We start from the raw sequence: 18,567 nt of genomic DNA, 5'->3' as shown, positions 1-18,567 counted from the left end.
ACCTCACAGAGCAGCCACAAGACAGATGCTTGAAGGGGGAAACAGTGCCGTGGCTGGGTACTGTGAAAGGGAGCAGATGTGTTTATTCAACAAATGTTTAATGATCGCCTGTTCTGTGCGTGCCTCAAGTCAGTGTGAAATACAAAGACGGTTAAGCGACCTCTTCTATTTTTACGGTAGAGGAGACAGACACGTCAACAGCCTTCCCAATTCAGGACCACAGAAGTCGGCTCCAGTGTCACGTGGGAGCAGGGAGAACAGAACGGGCTAGGCGGAAGTGATTGGGAAGGATTCCCACACCAACAACAATTGAACAACAATTGAAACAGCAACAATAAAAGGACAGGGATAGATTCCAGGCGGAAAGACCAACGGACAGCCAGGCTCAGTGGCCTGCAAAGTATGGCACGTGAGAAAAAGCAGTGGAGCCTGCCTGGTCCACGGAGTGAGAATGGGGAAGGGAAATCCAGAGATCAAAGCACAGGGAAAAGATAGCCTCACTGGATCTGCACTGTAGGAAGATCATCCCAGAAGTGGGTCAAATGCCCCCTAGGCGCTGCCTCGGGAAACCAAGGCACTTGTAAACTAAATTTTTGTCTAATTCGTATGTACTGTATGTGAGTCTGTGTACCTGAGTATGTGTGTGTGCCCATGTGCGCGAACCCACAGACATCAGAAGAGGTCTTTGGAATCGAAGCCACACCTGTGAAACAGCTCTGCAGAGGAAGACTGTCAAGGTGGAGAAGACCCCACGCTGAGGTGATGGGCTGGGCTTCAGGAGTCATGGAGCCCACCAGCATGTCCGCTCAGGCTTACCACCCAGCCTGTGGCGCTCTGTTCTTCAGGCCACTGTAGCAAAGTGCTCACAGAGGAAGAGCCAGGCAATGGGTGGAGGAAGGGATGTAGGGAGCAAGGGGACAGAGAGGGGAAAAATGCTGACGTTCCTGACTTGTGCAACCTCATGATGAGCCTCAAAGAATAATACTGTTAGGAAAAAATTATCCTAAGAGGGGCGCCGAGGAAGGCGTTCATGTCCGGGGTACATGAGAAATTGGTTGGGAACGTCTTCTGGCACCCAGATCTCACCTCGGCACGAGGCCCGGCCTCTGCTGGGTGTGTGTGTGTGTGTGTGTGTGTGTGTGTGTGTGTGTGTGTGTGGTGTCAGGCTTTAGGCACGGCCGTGACTTCAACAAAAGCCCGAAAAAGTGGTCACCCCAAAGCCCTACCTGCATGCATTTTAAATGGGGAACTCACCAAGAGAAGCCGAACTTGCCTGGTGGAAGCACATGTGCAGGAAGGCTCATTTTCCAGCGTGGCCCTGGACCCCGGACTCTGGGGCCTGGGACCGCAGGAAAAATTAAGGCCCTTCGGTGGGACCTCCATATGTTAGAAAAAAGTGATAAAAAGGGCAGCTCTGCTGGTGCAAAGAAATCCAATTAGGTCAGATCAAACCAAATCAAAATGCCCATTGTTTTATTAAGTATGGCGCTCTCCGGTGGCCGAGCGCATGGCAGGGAGACAGGAAAACGGGGAACACATGCAAACCCGGAACTATGTGTTTCTCCTCTGGGAGCCCACTTAAATACCCTGTGGGAGTGGTCCCAGGGAGGTGTCAGGACCTGGTATGCTGGGATTTGGAGTCCAGACCAATATACTCCCAGGCCAGGGGGCAGGGATGGATGCCAGGGACTGGGGCTACGCTCCAGACTTAACAGATACCACCAAAATCTGGTGTTTGGGGAAACATGAAGCCTTTGACCTAAAGGAAAAGCTTGCTTCTGCCCATCCAAGGCTAAGTGGAAGCTCTGGAATCCCCCATCTCTGCTGAACGTACGCCACCCTCCACCCTACAGCGAAGCCCAGTAAGATCAGTAAGACTGAAAGGATAATGTCTCTCCCTTGTGCACGTTCAAATTCCAAAGAGGCCGCTTGACAACCTTGTGGTCCTCTAAGCACCTGTGGGCCTCTGAAACCGTCCTCATAGCAAACAGGGCACCATGGTGTTTCAGTGACATTAAGTGAGTGACTCCGTCACTCCCTGCGCGTGTCTCTCTCCTCTTGGGTGTTAATCAATTGTATGTTTTTTCTTTTCAATCTTTCTTTGTTGGCTTATTCAGCTTATTCCCCTGGCCTTTCCCAGACAGAGGGCGCGTTTCCTTTCGCCTCTGCAATAGCCCACGGGGCAGCTGTGTTCCGAGAGGTGTGACCAGGAAGACTGGTGAGGCTGCAGATAGAGACGAGGTTGTCTACTTGTGAGGTCTCTGAGGGAGATGGCAGTGGAGACTAGCAACTGGCAGTGTGAGGCCAGAGCTCACGGGGCATGAGCCGAGAATGCAGGTGTTGGGGTATCCAGACACAGGGCAACTGAAGCAGAGCAGCGGCTGAGGTCACTCTCAGGACATCGAGTTGTGCGAAGAGTTGGGCAGTGCTCAGGGGCTGAGGCAGGAGGATGGACGGAAGTATGAGACAGCCTGGGCTACATAGAGAGCTTAGTGAGTTTCAAGCCAGCTAGCCAGGGCTGGGGTGAAAATCACCTCAGATAGGAGAGACACAGAGACAGGGAGGGAGGGAGAGAGAGAGCGGGGCAAGTGATCTGCCTTGCACTGAAAGATTGGAATGCTAATCCACTCACCTTGAACAATTTTCTGCCCTATGTATCCTAGACAACAGCAACAAGAAATGGGGTGGGGTGGGGCTGTAGTAGGGAGAAGTGGTCCCCTTACCCTTTCACTGAAAAAAAAAAAACAGAAGAGATTTGCTCACATGGTTGGGTCTTGCCAGAGAGCTTCAGTAACACAACAGGATTGTTGTCTCTTCTGCTTGTCTCTCTGTGATGCCCCAGTATGGATCAGAGGTGTGAGAATGACTCCATTTGGGGGGTGGAGGGGATCGACCCAGGCTACTGTTAGCCCCAGCCAGGATCAGGTGCATGAGAGACTCTTTGGGGTGACCCAGCCTATGTCTGAGGTCAGCACCAGCAGGAATGGACACTTCCATTCCTCCTCCCCCGCCCTCCCTCGCGACCCCTCCTGGAACTCTTCTGATGGCGAGTTTGGATCACCTTAGCTAACTCTCCCTATGCAGTTGGAAGCTAAAGACCTGTCTGAACTCAAGCCCTGAGGTCGTCCTCTCTCCGGTCTGGGCCTGGAAAGCATCCCTGGGCCTTGGCTTCACGGAGCTGTTTCCTCATACCTGAGCCTTCCACGGCTGCATACACCCCTCCCGGCCTGCACTATTTAAAGCCAGCACACAGGTGTTCCTAGTGAGTCACAGCACCCAGGAGGGCAGCGGCAGGCAGCTCCACTCACCCACCCCATTCTTCCTCACCATGGCTTCTTTGGGGCAGATCATCGTCTGGAGGTAATGAGTCCGTTCTCTCTCTCTCTCTCTCTCTCTCTCTCTCTCTCTCTCTCTCTCTCCCTCTCTCTTTCTCTCTCCCTCCCTCCCTCCCTCTCCACCCCTCTCTTCAGATTAAAAACAGGGATGGGGTCTTAGGGAAGTGCTGAGAATGTCTGGGCTGTGCTGCAGGGCCACACTTGCACCCTTATCTAATCCAGCATTGGGTCAGGAAGAGGTTAATCAAATTCAAAGCACACACACACACCTGCTCAGACCCAGGGAAGGTTCTGGTTGGTGGTTTATCGTGGCAGGTTGTATCATCCTGCTAGGGCAGCTGTGGGCTGAAAACTATGTGTACCACACTAGGGACTTTTCTGAGATGTTCAGACACACTGAAACCCAGTGGCATAGAGCTGTCTAGAGAGGATGGAGGGCAGGGACTGGTGGTGGCTTTAACACGGGACACTCTCTCTGCAGCCCTCAGGAGGAGGCAGGCAAATGTGCTTCAGCTCTTCTGTGGGTATAATTTCTCTGTACTACCCAGAAACTCACATCAACACCCTGCCAGAGACCTGGCTGAAAGATGAAAGATGGGGTCCCTGGTTTTCCCAGGAAAACCTGGAGGGAGAGCCTGGTGTTTATTGCTGCCTAGCCCCCAGAAAGGAAAACAAAATACAGTAAAGAGAAGCAAGCTCATCTGCGTTTGCTCCTCAGGAATATTCCAGCTCCCTTACCCCCCAGGACATCGTTTACCTTTCTCATTGAAAAGAGATGGAAAATGGAAGCTTTTGCTTTCCTGAAGTAGGTGGTGGTTTAGTATCAGTCCCAGCTCAACAGTTTTTAGGAAGAAAAGCATGCTGGTTCTTGGCCTTGTTTGGAGGACCAGTCTTCCAACTCCTATACATCTTTTCCAGTTTTTTTTAAAGAAAGAAAGAAGGAAGGAAAGAAGGAAGGAAGGAAGGAAAGAAAGGAAGGAAGGAAGGAAGGAAGGAAGGAAGGAAGAAAGAAAGAAAGAAAGAAAGAAAGAAAGAAAGAAAGAAAGAAAGAAAGAAAAAGGTGAGGTAGAAAGAAAAGCAATTAACAATGAAAAGTCTATAAAAAAAAAATGACCAAGTGAACGTCGCTTCCCATAGACAGCCTAGAAAATTCTTTTCCCTGAAACAGAACTCTCCCTCACTCATGTTTGGCAAGAGGGAGTGGGGGGATGGGACTCCACAGGATCAGCAGAGGGGTCTCTAGGCTGCACCCCTTCCTCACTGTGCTGAGCCAGCGCCCTAGAGAAGCAAGAGATGGCAGCCACCTCCATCCAGACATCGCAGCCTGTGTGAATATCCTCAGGAAGCGCCTGTGGCGGGGGCTGGTATTTTGTGAGCCCCTCTCCTTCTGCCTTACACTCACTGCAGTGTGCATCTGGAATCTCAACACCCCTTGTGAAGGTTCATTGTCACCTCAGAGAAATCGGGCATTTGTTCACGGCCCTGGAGCTATATGGACAAAGGGTGGGGCAGTTTTAAACCTACTCACCCTGAAAAGCCTATGAGATGCTCACTCCTGCTCCCACCATTGCCCTCCTCCCCCGTCACCCAAGTTTAGGTCCCCAGGATGGGAACCATGAAACAAGTGTCCCTGTTGTTCCAAGGACCAGCGTGTGGGCTTTCTAATAATACACTACAACCAGTCTGACGGGTTTTGCTGGTGGATCAGCCAGAGGTGGGTGTTCAAACTATGAGTCCTCCACCCTCTAAGGTTTAGAGACCCAGGAGGGTCAACAGAGGCTCCTCTTGTTGCCTTGTTCACCATTTAAATGTTGCATTTGCAAAAACAGAGACAAACCTTGAGGGTGACAGCCTGGGAGGGTACATTGAACATCTCAGTGAAAAGTGGGGTCAAGAACTTTCCTCTAGATTAAAAAAAAAAAAAACCCGTTTGCAGAGACCCAGTATTCCTCCTTAGTGCCAACAATCCCCTTCCTTTGTCATAATCCCCTTTACTCATAATAGTTCCTCTCATTAATAATAGTTCCATGGCAGAGCGCATAGGAGGGCCTGCCATTTTTTGCAGACCTGGCAGATTGCTCCCTTAATAGAGAGTTTAATCCCTTCAAACCTCTCTCTCAGGATGTACGTTCCCCGGTGGTAAAATGCCCTAGTCCATGAGGAACTGTGTGTTCCAGACTCCTCTTCCTTCATGGCTGTCCATGACACCAGCATTATTCACGAAACTTTTGTCAAGTGCTGCTTGAAGTCCAAGGGTAGAGAAGCTGGATTCCTATTTCGGAAGGTGTTATGTTCTAGTGAACAATCTATCAGGGTATCTATTCTCTACAGCGTATTGCTTTAGACAATGGGACAAAGACGATCAATGCTGACAAGCGTATTGTCTAATAATCGTAAGGTCCCCAAAGATATTCCTATGTTATGGGATGATAGACTCAGATGCCAGCGGGAGCCCTTCCTTGCCCAATGCCTTGGGGAAGGTTTCCTGAGCCAGATGTCTGGGCTCCTTCTTAAAAATGAGTTTGTAGGAACTACGTTAAATAGAGCGAGAAAGACACTCTACATGGAAGGAACAGGACAAACTGAAGCTCACGGCAGCACGGAAGGCTGGTTGCTACTTTGTCATACCATCCCAAGGTGAACACTGAGATGTGCTGAGAAATGGGACAGGGAGGTGACACCAGGTCACTCGAGGCCTTATTTAGCAGGCTGGGAGCTCAGGACTGGTTATTGATGATGACCGGCCCTCGAAGAATTTTCTCCTTAGGTAGGCAGGAGTCTGGAGGCAATGAGAACAGATGGAAGGCATCTGATGTCAGAATGAGAAGGACAAGGGAGAGAGAACAATAGTAGGGACCTTGGGAGGGGAACTAGATTCACGTAGCACCAGGCAGGTGGTGCAGAAGAGCAGAGGAGGGGAAGGGCCGATCCTGGAATGAGTTCCCTGGCCCTGGATAGGGAAGGGTGAGATGGGAGAGAGGGATGTGATAGAGAAGTCCCTTAAGTGTGGTGCATATTGAGCTTGAGATTCCCCTGGACCCATCAGATCTTGCTGATGTTCAGAAGAACAGAAAGCACGGGGAAGAAACTAGGAGGGGGCATGGGTGGAGATTAGATGTCACCAGCTCTCTGGCAGGTAATGGTTCCATGGGCCCGTCTCCTTAGGAAAGCCCATAAGAGGACAAAGCAGCCAGGGACTCAGGGGTGAAGAACACTGACATTTAGGGGTAGGCGGAGAAGAGAAGGGGAGAAAGACTGGATGTCCAGAGAGGTAGAGAGGAAGAGAGATCGGAATTGAGAAATCACAAATACCAGTGAAGTAGATTTCCGCAGACCACCAAAGCCTAGGACTCCATGAAACCCCTCTCTCTGAAATTATAGAAGATCATTGGATGGATGAAGACACCCAAAGAAGGAGATTACTGGACAGAAGGATGGGTGTCTCTCTGTCCCATGAAGGTGGCTAAAGTAGATGATGAAAGCTTGAGCAAAGGAGACTCATGGAGCTGGGCTCTGAGTCCTGGCCTTCCATTTCCCCCATGAATTCATGTAGGCAACCAGACAGAATCTCGGCAGCACTGTATGAGCTTTCCTGGTGAGAGGGCTCAGCCTTGATGAGGTTAACTCTTCAAGTCCCACAGAGACATTAAAAGATGGAGTCCAACTTTGATCTCTTGGAGCCAATTAAACTGAAGGCTGCGGGGTCGTAGGCTCCCATGAATACTTACTTGTGTGTCAGCTGAACACAAACTCGTCCCCACCTCTGCCCACTGTGGTGGCTCCCTCTTTCTTCAACAGTCAGAACGTGTGCCACTTCAGCTTTGAAGTCAGTCCCTTTTGGCTTTTTCTAGGCACCTTAACTGCCTCTTTTATGTTCCCAGCCAGACGTGCTTATGAATGTATGTTCCTGGTGATTCTACTTTCCTCATTAAAGATCTGACATGATCATTTTTGTCAGGGAGAGGGGGACAGTTATCACTGTAGACACATATCTGGGCTCGGGCTGTAGATTGCCCTGGACTGATTGCCTGCACAGTTGTGAATGTTTATCCTCTATAAGAATCAGTTTCCCTACCTATAACACAGGGTTGATGATGGTAAATAACTGCTCGGGTTGTATGAATGGCATGTAATAAGTATGTACCCAACACACCCTAGTGTTCTACAGATATCAACCGTTACTATATTCATTTCATGCAAGTTCCTCTGTAAAATCTATTATGTGACTGGCTAGCCATAAAAACCTATCTTCAACTCTATGGCCATTGGCTTTTCTGTCCTTGAAACAGATATTGTAGTGATGGCATTGAGGACTTTTAAAGAGCCAAGCTTGTGTGTGTGTGTCTGTGTGTCTGTGTCTGTGTGTGTGCCTGTCTGTGTGTGCACATGCACACAACATGACATGCAGAGACCAAAGGACAATGGGTGTTTTCCTCTATTACTTTTGACCTTAGTTTATACATTCGATCTTAACTAAAAGGCTAAGAAATGATATAACTGGTTATCAATGATTAGAAGTTGGGTACCTGTCTGTCAGTTTGAGACGTACTACAGTCATCCAGGAAGAGGGAATCCCAATTGTGGGATTGCCTTTATCATATTGCCTCTAAGCAATTCTATGGGACATTTTCTTGATTAATGATTATGTGGGAAGTCCCAGACCCCTATGGATGGTGCCACTCCTGAACAAATATGGTCCTGGGCTGACCATTTGTGAGAAAGCAAACTGAGTTATCCATGAAGAGCAAACCAGTAAGCAATGTTCCTCTATGATTCTGCTTTAGTTCTGCCTCCAGGTTCCTGCCATGACTTCACTCTAAGGCAGACTGTAAGCTGTAGTATGCAGTACCACTACCCTCTGCCATGTTGCTTTTGGTCAAAAGACAGCAAACTAGAACAGTCTCCTACTGAGCCCAAGGCTCATTTTTTTTCTGATATGCTGGCTGGTCAGAGAGCTCCTGAGATATCTGCCTGTCTCTGTCCCCCAATTCTTGGATTATGGGCGCACCGGCAATACCTTATTTGTATATGAGTGCTGGAGGTTTGAATTCAGGTCCTCTTGTTTTCATAGATAGCACACTGATTCACTGAACCATCTCCTCACTCAGCAAGACAATCTATTTTAACAACACTCTAGCCACAGAGGGTTTTTTTCTTTTGAGGGAAAACCCACAAAAGTAAAGTTGGTCACCCTTTCACTCCTGTCTGTGAGTGTGAGACTGTCATTCTCTAAACCTGGGGATCTGAGAATGAGATTTGAGAAAAACTGCGTCTGATAAACATCATTGTCCAGACACTGAGGCAAGGGGCTTCCAATGTAGGCTTTGGGAAGTCCTACTGTGCGCACAGCTCAGCATATGCACCTTCTGATGATACAGTGTTGATGACAAACATCCACCCACCCTGCAACCAGGGAAGCTGAGTCTCCAAGGCACGAAGAATATTCCAAAGATGTGATCTATGGGATAAGCAGGGAACTTGAGGTGTTTGAACTTGAGTGCGGCTAATTATTTTTATTATGAAAGCAAGCAAAACATGAGGGGACATTTACAGTTAGCTTAAGCAAAGACAAGTACAGTGAGGGACTATATCTGGTTTTATACGTCTTATTATCTTTGGTCATGTGAAAAGAACCAAGAATATTTCTCCTGGGCCTTTGTCTTTTCCCACAGAGGTAATGTGTCCAGGCATTTTTCAATGTCCTTGTTTTTAAGTATTTGTACTTATTATAGCTTATGTAACTTTTTAAAAAGAAGGCTGCCTTGTGGGAGGAACATCTTATACTCTGTCCCATCTAAAGTTTACAGTAAGGTCACAACTTTCTTACACAGGAGCCCACAATAAAAGAAACACCCACCAGAACACAGTTAGAGTATGGGCCAAGGACCAGACATTCAGAACTGGCCACTTGGCTTAACTGCCTCACACGCCTAATGAGCTCCATTTCAGAGCTGCAGAGACCGAGGCACAATTATTGCCCGACAGCACATGCTGGGAGCCCACAGGTTCCTGACTCATGCTCTCTACTGAGTTATAAAGAGAGTCCTCCTTCTCACCAACTCGCTTCATCTCCTGCCATTAAAGCAGAACCCAACTCAGTGCTGGCAAAAACTCTCTTCCTCGGTGACTGGTGACTGCCAAGGTAGAAGACTCCATGGCTGGCTGACAGGGAGCTAGACTGAAGACCCAGAATTAGGCTCTCCACTGTTTCAGTAGCTGCTCTACAGATGGTATCTTAGTCAGAGTTTCTATTGCTGTGAAGAGACATCATAACCACCGGAATTCATACAAAGAAAAACATTTAATTGGAGTGGCCCACTTACAGTTCAGAGATTCAGTCTCTTATCACCATGGTGGGACATGACAGCAAACATGACAGGTGCTGGGGAAGTAACTGAGAGCCATACATCCTGCAGGCAACAGGAAGTGATCTGAGACACTGACAGTATCCTGAGCATAGGTAACCTCAAATCCCGCCCCACAGTGACACACTTCCTCCAGCAAGGCCACACCCACTCCAGCACAGCCACAGCTCCAAATAGTGTCGCTTGCTCCCTATGAGATTCTGGGGCCAACACAAACTATCACAGACGGTAAGCATAGTAAAAACAAAATAAAAACAAACAAACAAAAAAACACATAGCACACACTCACAGAGCTGGGACTTTGCGTCTGTGTACCCCTCAGACAACTAAAATAAACCATGTACCTTCTCCGAGGCCATGCAATTAAAGAGTCACAGGAAAGGACATTTTCAAAGTCCTGGAACACTAATGATCTTAGATAGAAAGCTGTGCTGTCCTAAGAAGACTGTTTCACTCAAGCGTCAGGGATCTTCGGATCTGAGCATCCAAAGCTTCATTTGTGTTTACCCTGATATATTCTTTAAAAAAATGGAAAAATGCAGGAGTTAGTTTGACCTGTCCATCTCTCCATTTCCTTGCTGTGTGACCTAAGCAAGCCATTCGATGTCTTCGTTCTTATCCCTCATCAGTAAATTGGGTGTCAGTAGTTTCCTGGCCTTTAGGGTTGATGTGAGAGCTACCTGAACTGATAAAGGACAAACTTGGCACTCAGTGGGTCCCTCCTCTTAACTGAATTGTTCCTTCCCTATGTTTGTTGAAGAAAAAGAGTGACTTGGATGGAGGGAGGGTCAGGATCATTCAAGAAGAACCTAGAATGGGTCTAGAATGTTCTGGATTTCACTGGATCAGAGATACCGTCTTTTTAGTCTTTTCTCTGTGAGAACTCTCTGCCCCTAGGGATGTTGAACTGGGTAGACTTGAAACCACATACCTTGTCACGGTCACCCCCATATTTCAAGTGTGACCCGCAGCAGCAGCATCCTGAAGCTGTTGCAAGAACACATTCTCAGTTCCTTCCAGGTCTTCCGAACTGGAATGGGCCCAGTGATGCGCACTCGATAGTCTCTCTGGGTGCCTCACAGAGCCATGCGAAGCAGATCCGCTCAAGCCTGGGATGGCCCAGCCAAAGGGCAGAGGCTTAATCCAGATGGACAGAAACTTCACTGAGATCAGTTTTGCCACATTCCTCTTTAACAAGTGTTTAAAACAGCAATGGGTGGATCTTGATAAAAATGAAGCCAAAGGTTTGGGTTTCCACGGGTAAGAAGCAGCTGTTCTGTTTGCCTTCATATTTACCCTTTGAGATCCTGAGCCTAGCACCCTTCCGGATTGCCACGGCACCGTTGCCAGCGCCTTTCTGTAGTCCCAGCACAGCAGTAGAGGAGAAAAGTTTCCTTTCTTTTCTATGTAGATTTGAAATGAAACATTTCACGGAACGATAGGATAGAAGACTTGAGGAACAGTGTCAGTAAGATCTGGGGCATCAAATGGCGTCTTTTCTCTACCCATCCTGGTTCCTTGCTGGGCTTTCTTCTCTCTCCTGCCCCCAGAATGGTTGTTCCTCACATCTCTTCTCTTGTCTCTCTTCGGTCCTCTGACCAAACCCTGCCTTCCCATCGCCTTGGCCTCAGCTAACTGTCTGACGTCATCCTTCACCGAGGAAATGGAAATGAGCAGACAGGTACTTCTCTTCCTCTTCGTTTCCAGCTGCCACGTTCATGGACGCCTTTCTCTGCTTTCAGACTGGACTTCTGGGTGCAGATTTGCCCAGCGCTATCAAAGGTCATTTCCACAGGCTCCCTACCTGTCCCATCTCCCCAGCTCATGCACACTTCCTCTAGCTCTCGCCATCCATCTTCCCTGCCCTTCTATTCCCCAATTGGCACACAGACTGGGCATCAGGATTTTCCATCTTAAAGACAAGAACTGTCTCTCAGCCTCCTAACGGCTCTGGCTGCCCATCTCATCTCGCTCTTCCCCTCCTTAGCAAACTTACTGCAACGCTGGTCTGCAGGGATTGAACTGATTGGTGGCTTGGGGGTTCTGAACACAGAGCGGAGCTAGCCTGCCTGTTCATTCCCAGCTATGTGGCCTTGGGTGGGCTTCTTATCCTCTTTGTGCCTGGGCTCTCGCTCTGGGTGCCATCTCAGCCAACACTATAGGATCGTGTGAGAATTACACAAACTGAGCTTGATAAAGCACTTACCAGACCCTCACTGACAACTACCTGTTCAGTTGTGATGCCCCCAGTTGGATTATTTATCCTCACTGGACCGAGATATTACATGTGTCTTCTCGTATTTACCTTTATGACAGCTCTCAATACGGATGCCCGATGACCTCCTGGAAACACTTCTTCTTTGGTTTCCATGACAGCACAGCCCCCTTCTTTCCAGCCCCTTCCTTCTTCACCTTGACATGGGCCCCAGATCTTGGAGCTGTCCTCTGCTTCTCTGCACCTGAGATAGCAATCAGCATTCTGTAGCCAAGAATCTCGCCTCGGGCTCAAGGATCCAGTAGTCGTTCCTGCCTTGTGTTTGACGATGGATCCTTTCCTTTGCCAAAAGGCTCCAGGCTCCAGGAGCAGAATGGAAGAACACAGGGACCATCACTCTTTGTGGTGGCTGGCACACCCTACACAAAGTACTGTAAAGTGTGTGTGGTGGGGGGGGAGTCAAATAAAGAGCAAGCAGGGATAGGCCTGGTGGCTCGTGTCTGCAATCACAGTATTTGAGAGGCCAAAGCAGGGATCGATCATGAGTTTAATGCCAGCCTGAACCCTGTCTCGAAAAAATAATAGTAATTTTTTTTTTAAATCAAGCACTATGTGGTGTAGAAAGGAGCATGCTGTAGACCCCAGAACAACCTCAGTCAAACTCCCTTAAAGTCAGGGACATTTCCAGACAGGTTCTGATGGAAAACCTTGTGGAGGGAGAGTTGGCTGAGGAATCGCTCCAAGCCGTAAGCTGGTCTTTGGTTTTTAGCTTCTACCTGTTCAGAGAACCTACTTCTCATTTTCTCCTTCTTTTCTTTGAAGAAAGGACATGTCTTAGAGACTGTCTTTTCAGTTAAAGAGAAGCCACAATCAAAGGGAAAGTCTGGCTGTCCTATTGGCTTTAGACCAGGTGACTTCATCTAATATCTTTAATGTAAACTTGTAGAAAGTTAGAAAAAGGCAACCAAGCACCCCCTCCCCCCAATTACCACAGACACCATCACCTTGGGGCCAGCTCTGTGGTGCTCCCCTGCAGAGGAGCTTCGTCTGGTGCTGACTAAGTTGGCCCCCTCACAAGGACAGTGTACAAGGATCAGGCGAGATGGGCTTGCCCATCGCTGCTGGCCCAGAACTTGAGACCTAGGTAGCATCTGAGAGTGAGACAGGGTGTAGAGAGGGAATCAGGCCTCTCTAATTCCCCACTGAGGTCTGAGGGAAAAGGGTTGTCTTCCGTTAGCTGAGCCTCTCTGAATAGCCCCACGGAGCTACTGTATTGAGGCTGTCCCGTAGGCCAGGCTTGGCCCGATAGCATGGGCAGAGGAACTCCTGTACAGGGTGACCAGGTCATCCTCACCAGCATCCTACAACGGTTGCAGAAGTGTCCTAAGTAAGAATAAGAAGAGTACTTTCCATGGCAACGGCTTTATGAATGCCAGCCAGGTGCCAAATGAATCCGCAAAGCTATTCTGAGTCCTAATTGTGACAGTGCATTCCTATGCCTAATGCTTTCTGCTGTCACTTCTCCTTATGAGTGTACAGGATTTTGAAGCATTGAGATTCAGTGTTTAAGGCCTTGCTGAGACAGCTAATCATCATATGTAAAGAGCGAGGCTATTTCAAAGAAAAGACTTAGGGGCTTTAGAAAAGAGCTCTTGGCAGATGAGGAGGTAACGCAGACAGAAAAGTTCTCATCGTGTAAGAACAAGGACCTGATCTGATGTCCAGCACCCACATAAGAAGCTAAGCGAAGCTCTGCGTACCTGTAACCCTAGCACGGAGGAGGTGGAGATGGGAGGACCCCTGCAGCTTCCCCAAGCCCTGAGCTCCAGGTTCAGAAAGGCTCTGCCTCCAAGAGCCAGGTGAGCAACAGTGGAGGAAGACACCCAACATGGACTTCACCCTTGCATGAACGTGTGTACACACTCCTACACAAGCATGTGCACACACATGAACATGGGCACACATACCTTAAATGTACACACACACTGTGTGCCGGGAATGCCTGTAGGTTTTGGAACCCATGTGGGTGGGCTTCTTCTGAGTGAGGAGAGGTGGGTGCTGCTCAAAGGTTGGCGCTTTTCCTTTAGGTCTCTTACTAGTGACTTTGCTCACCTTTGGGAGCTAATATTTGAGGGAGGAAGGATTAATTTTGGCTCACAGTTGGGGGCAACAGAGTCCACTGTAGCAAGGGCTGCACTTCTCTGTGGGTCTACGGATAGGTGTTTAGACTGCAGTTAGAAATTATAATGAATGGTTTAGAGAAATGGAAATGACCGGCTGGTCTCTAGATTCAATCACTTCCTTAGCTATGGGTGGTTGTTTAGGTTAGACAACACGGTCAGGAAGGCACGATGCTAGATGACTCCATGACTGCAGGAACCCATGCTGGGGCTCGCTCACATCTCAGGACACCAGTGAGGAGAGAGAGAAGCACGCTGGTACTCACCCAACTTTCTCCTTTGTAATTCAGTCGAAGACCCCAAACCATAGGACGATGCCATTCACATTAAAAGCTGGTCTTGCCCGCTTCAGTTAATCCTCTCTAGAAACACACTCATTAATACTTCCAAAGGGTACTTTAGTAAGGCCCTTGTTCTTAACCCAATCAAGTTGGCAAATTGACCATCACAGGTCTTCAACTCTGCCCAGATTAGTGAGGAGGCTGGGAGGTCTTAACATGGTCATGCCTGGCGATCTTCTCTCTTTGATGTTTCTCTCCCACTTGGAAAGACGGGAACAGGGGCTTTGGGATCGTCTCAGAGGATAGTCCAGAACAGGCTCAAACACGGAATGAATTATAATGAATCCTCTGCATTTTGGCCAGTTGTGAATCTCTGAAGAGGTCTCCACCTGCTAAAGAAAAAAAGTTTCTTTACTGAGTGATAACTACGTGTGTCTGTGCATATAAGGATAAGTATCTAGAATACAGCTAGACGTTATATCTAAGGGCTTTGGGAAATGGAAGTAATAGGTTCTTCCCTAGGATCTATGGCTTTTTTAGCTATTGGTGGTTGGTTAGATTTACAGCAATCCCGCATGAGTTCCTTCCTATTGAGGGGGCTTTAAGCCCATTCAGAGAGCTGCTGACTACCCCAAGTTAACAATGTCGTGATTGCACCATTGGAGATATCTTGCTGGGTGGGTCACAGCTGCAGTTCCCACGCTTTACCCCTGGTAGGACTACTGATTGCTTTTCTCCCTTAACATCTTCTGAGACTAAAAGAGCTAGTCCTCGGGGAGGGGCCTCCAGGTCAGCTCCAGCATGGTCCCTCCAAGTCCTGTGACCAAAGTGTGTGGTGTCTTCAGCAACAGGATCCCACATCCGTTTCTGCAAGGCATCAAGGGCAATGGAAACTGACTATATTTTTTTGGAGTCCCTTGGACTCTCATGACCAGGAATCAAAGGGAGGTTTCTCAGGTCTAGCCCAGGGTTCTTGTTAGTCTATGTCTGCTGGAGTAGTCTCACCCCATGTGCACAACTCCTGGGAGTGTGTTTAAGTAAACTTATAAAAATAATATGTTTCTCTATGGCTTTAAAAACTATCCTTAGTGTTATTTATCTTTCCTCCCTCCCTCTCCCTTTGTATTAACCTCCTCCCTCCTCCCCATTTAAAGGGCCCCCGGGTTTTCCCATTTCCTGCTTCATAGCACCCTCGTTTTACCATCCCATGTAATGTCTGGTTTTATTTCACTGTGAAATACAATTGTAACATTTAAGGAAATGTTGAAAATGATAATTAAAAAAACCAAAGTCATCTGTGGATTAATCACTGGGACTATTTTCCTTTTGGTTTCTTTACTTCTAAAGTCAACTATAAATAATTTAAATAGTTGTTAATAACGAGGAACGCTTTTATACTCGGCTTTTCCTATTGGATGCTTTTGTTATTAAAACTAAATTTGAAAGCAGTTGTACAATTAAAGAATTTCTGTTTAAGGCTGCAGCAGTCGTAACCCTATATGGTAATATGTCTTTGCCCTCCTCCCCGGTTAGAAAATACCATATCTGGCCACTCGTATTAGTTACTTTTGACATCACTCCGACAAAACCCTTAATGGAAGCAGCTTAAAGAAGACATTTACTTTGGATTCAGTTTCCATCACGGCGTGGAAGACATGATGGCTGCCACAGTTTGGTCCACCGCGGTGGGAACTTAGAGTGTAGCATGGTCACACTTTGAAGGAAAAGGAGAAGAAAACTTTAATGGCCTTCCCCAGTGAGCCACCAGTCAGACCTCACAGCCTCCCCGAACTGAAAAGCAACTGTGGACCACAGGTTCAAACACACAGCCCTGCAGAGGACATTCGATCCAAACTATAAAGACACCGTTCTTCCTGGAAACTCGGTCTCAAGGCCTAGTGGGATTTCCCCCTCCTGCTTTTTAAAAACCTTTCAATTCTCCTCAACCCAGTGTCTAGTTGAATGTGAGCATCATGTGGGCCTAAGTAACACACATGACTTGGTACTCAGTAGTATTTGTGCATAGATGCTAAGACAGTACTTCCCAATGAGAGTTCTAACCCTTATCCCAGAAGAGTTCTGTAGTCAAGCCAGTATGGAAATGCTGAATGGCATTAGGATTGGCCATGTGGAATTGCCTAGGGCTAGGGGTTTTTGTTTGCGTTTCTGTGGTCGTTTTGTTTGTTTGAGACAACCCAGTCTTGAACTTGCAATTCTTCCTGCACCGGCCTCTTAGGTGCTAGAATTACAGGTGTGTGCCTCCAGACCTCGCTGCTCAACTGTTTTTAATCAGTTCAGCCATAAATTCAGCAGACTGAACCCAGCACAAATGCCTCTCTGCCATTGATTACGAATATCTGTGCTAAAGGCTTGACAAGCTCTATGGAGGTAAAGAGGCCACTGATGTTATAAAAATGCAATCCTTTAAAATTATACTAATTAGTATCCATCAGGATACCTTCGAGTTACCAAGGCCTAGGAAATAATAGTAGCCATTGTTATACACGCAGGCCTTGTAGGTGTAGAAGGGAAGCTGAGATACATTACCCTACATATGAGTTTTATTGGCAGAGTTAGAGCATCCTGGCCTGGAGTGGGAACACAGGTCTTCAGGTCTCAGGAAGAGCTTCATTAGCTGACATAACCATCACAGGTAACATGGTGGGGGACTTAAGAGAAAATGCTTTCGATGTCCTCGGTTTCCCTCAGATTACAAGAATGAGAGCTTTGAGCCACTCCCTAGAAGGGAGAGTCGAACCTTTCATTTCTAGGGAATCAAAAGAGTTGCTTTCAGGGGGGCAAGTTCCATACCATGTGACCCCATATACATACTGGAAGTTAGGAAGGAACCGGTAAAAGTCTAGCTATGGCTGGGCATGGTGATACAAACCTTAAATCCCAGCAGTTGGAAACATCTCCATGAGTTCCAGGCCATTCTGGTTTCTATAGTGAGCTCCAGGACAGCCAGGACTACATAGAGAGACCCTGTCTCAAAAACAACAAAAACCCAGCTCTAACGCCAGGCCATCTTGGATCTGAGCAAGATGGCGGTAGGAAGGCTTTGCTTGCAGCAGCAAAAGGGGAGGAGGAGAGGACCCAATTCTGTGAGAGCTGCAAGGTCACGGCACCCATTGCTTAGCAACTCTCTGGAAACATCTGTAGGGGTGTGTGGCTTGATTTCTGGGAGAGAGAAAGGAGCAGCCAGAGAGTCTTCAACCTAACAATCATCAGAAAAATAAAAAGCATATTACTGTGGAAATCCCAGGGCAGAATCAAGGGCCTGGACTGACATCCTACGACGTGAACACTTGCTGAGCAGATGTCCGGGAGGCCACAGAGGTTGATATTTCCTTCCCAGGAATTCCCACACGTTTTGTATCTTTTCAGACGTCCCCCTTTCCAGAAAGTCTTTGTGGCTTAGCGCTGTTTGTTGTTTATGATGAACTTGGGGCTTTCGTTCCTCATTAGACCAGAAGGAGAATCCTTGGGTGGCATTGGTGGCTTCACCTCAAATGATTTACTAGATAAACGTGGGGTGTTATTTTGACTGCTCTCTTGTTATTATAATTGCTAATTAGTTCCGCCATACAGGAAGTGATTATCACTCTAGTTTATGGGTGTTCCTCTGATTTGCCTGAACCCTCAAGCCGAATTACTCAGTCTAGATGCGGGGAGGGCACTCAGGACTGACTACGGCTGCTTGTGCGGACCCTGAAGACACACACAGCCAGCATGTGGGTTTGGGTTTGGACAGCTCCTGGAGCCGAATGGCCGGCACACAGAACGGAAGTGTTGGGCAGAGGTAGCTTCAGAGTGCAGTGACAGCGGTTGGCCAGGACTAAACCAGGACTGGAGATGCTCCCTCCCTTCCTTCCCTCTCTTCCCTCTTTCCTTCCTTTCTGCCGTCATTTTGCTATCTCACTGTCTGGAATTCTTTCCCGAGAGCCTTTCTATTGCCGTCTGGCTCTCACGCCGCCTAACGCTCATCGGTTTGACCCACACTCTACAGTAACTGCGCATTTTGAGTGTTTGTCAGCTACGTTTAGAAATAACAGTGACACTCTGGGGAAGCAGATGGAAGGTGGGTGTTACCCCTATGCGAACGCAGAATTAATTTAATAATAGTCGTTGACGATAGTTTGGTGGGGTTAAACGACATGAAGTAAGGTCCTGTGGATTTTGGTCCTTACA

At 47.8% G+C, this 18,567-nt stretch overlaps 1 protein-coding gene across 1 annotated transcript in view; it reads left to right on the top strand.

The window, feature by feature from the left end:
* The first annotated feature begins 3,274 nt into the window (after positions 1–3,274).
* The window catches only part of Vtcn1 (V-set domain containing T cell activation inhibitor 1), a 65,666-nt gene continuing 50,373 nt past the window's right edge, over positions 3,275–18,567 (top strand). The window contains exon 1 of the mRNA XM_087897703.1: positions 3,275–3,360. Within this exon, the coding sequence (XP_087753829.1) occupies positions 3,329–3,360 (32 nt within the window). The 5' untranslated portion in view covers positions 3,275–3,328. The remainder of the gene's footprint in view (positions 3,361–18,567) is intronic.

The sequence above is a fragment of the Myodes glareolus genome, chromosome 17, assembly GCF_982192425.1.
Source record: "Myodes glareolus chromosome 17, mMyoGla1.1, whole genome shotgun sequence".
In the NCBI taxonomy this organism is placed as follows: domain Eukaryota; kingdom Metazoa; phylum Chordata; class Mammalia; order Rodentia; family Cricetidae; genus Myodes; species Myodes glareolus.
The sequence above is the reverse complement of the archived record's forward strand: the minus strand, read 5'-3'. Positions and strand labels throughout refer to the sequence as shown.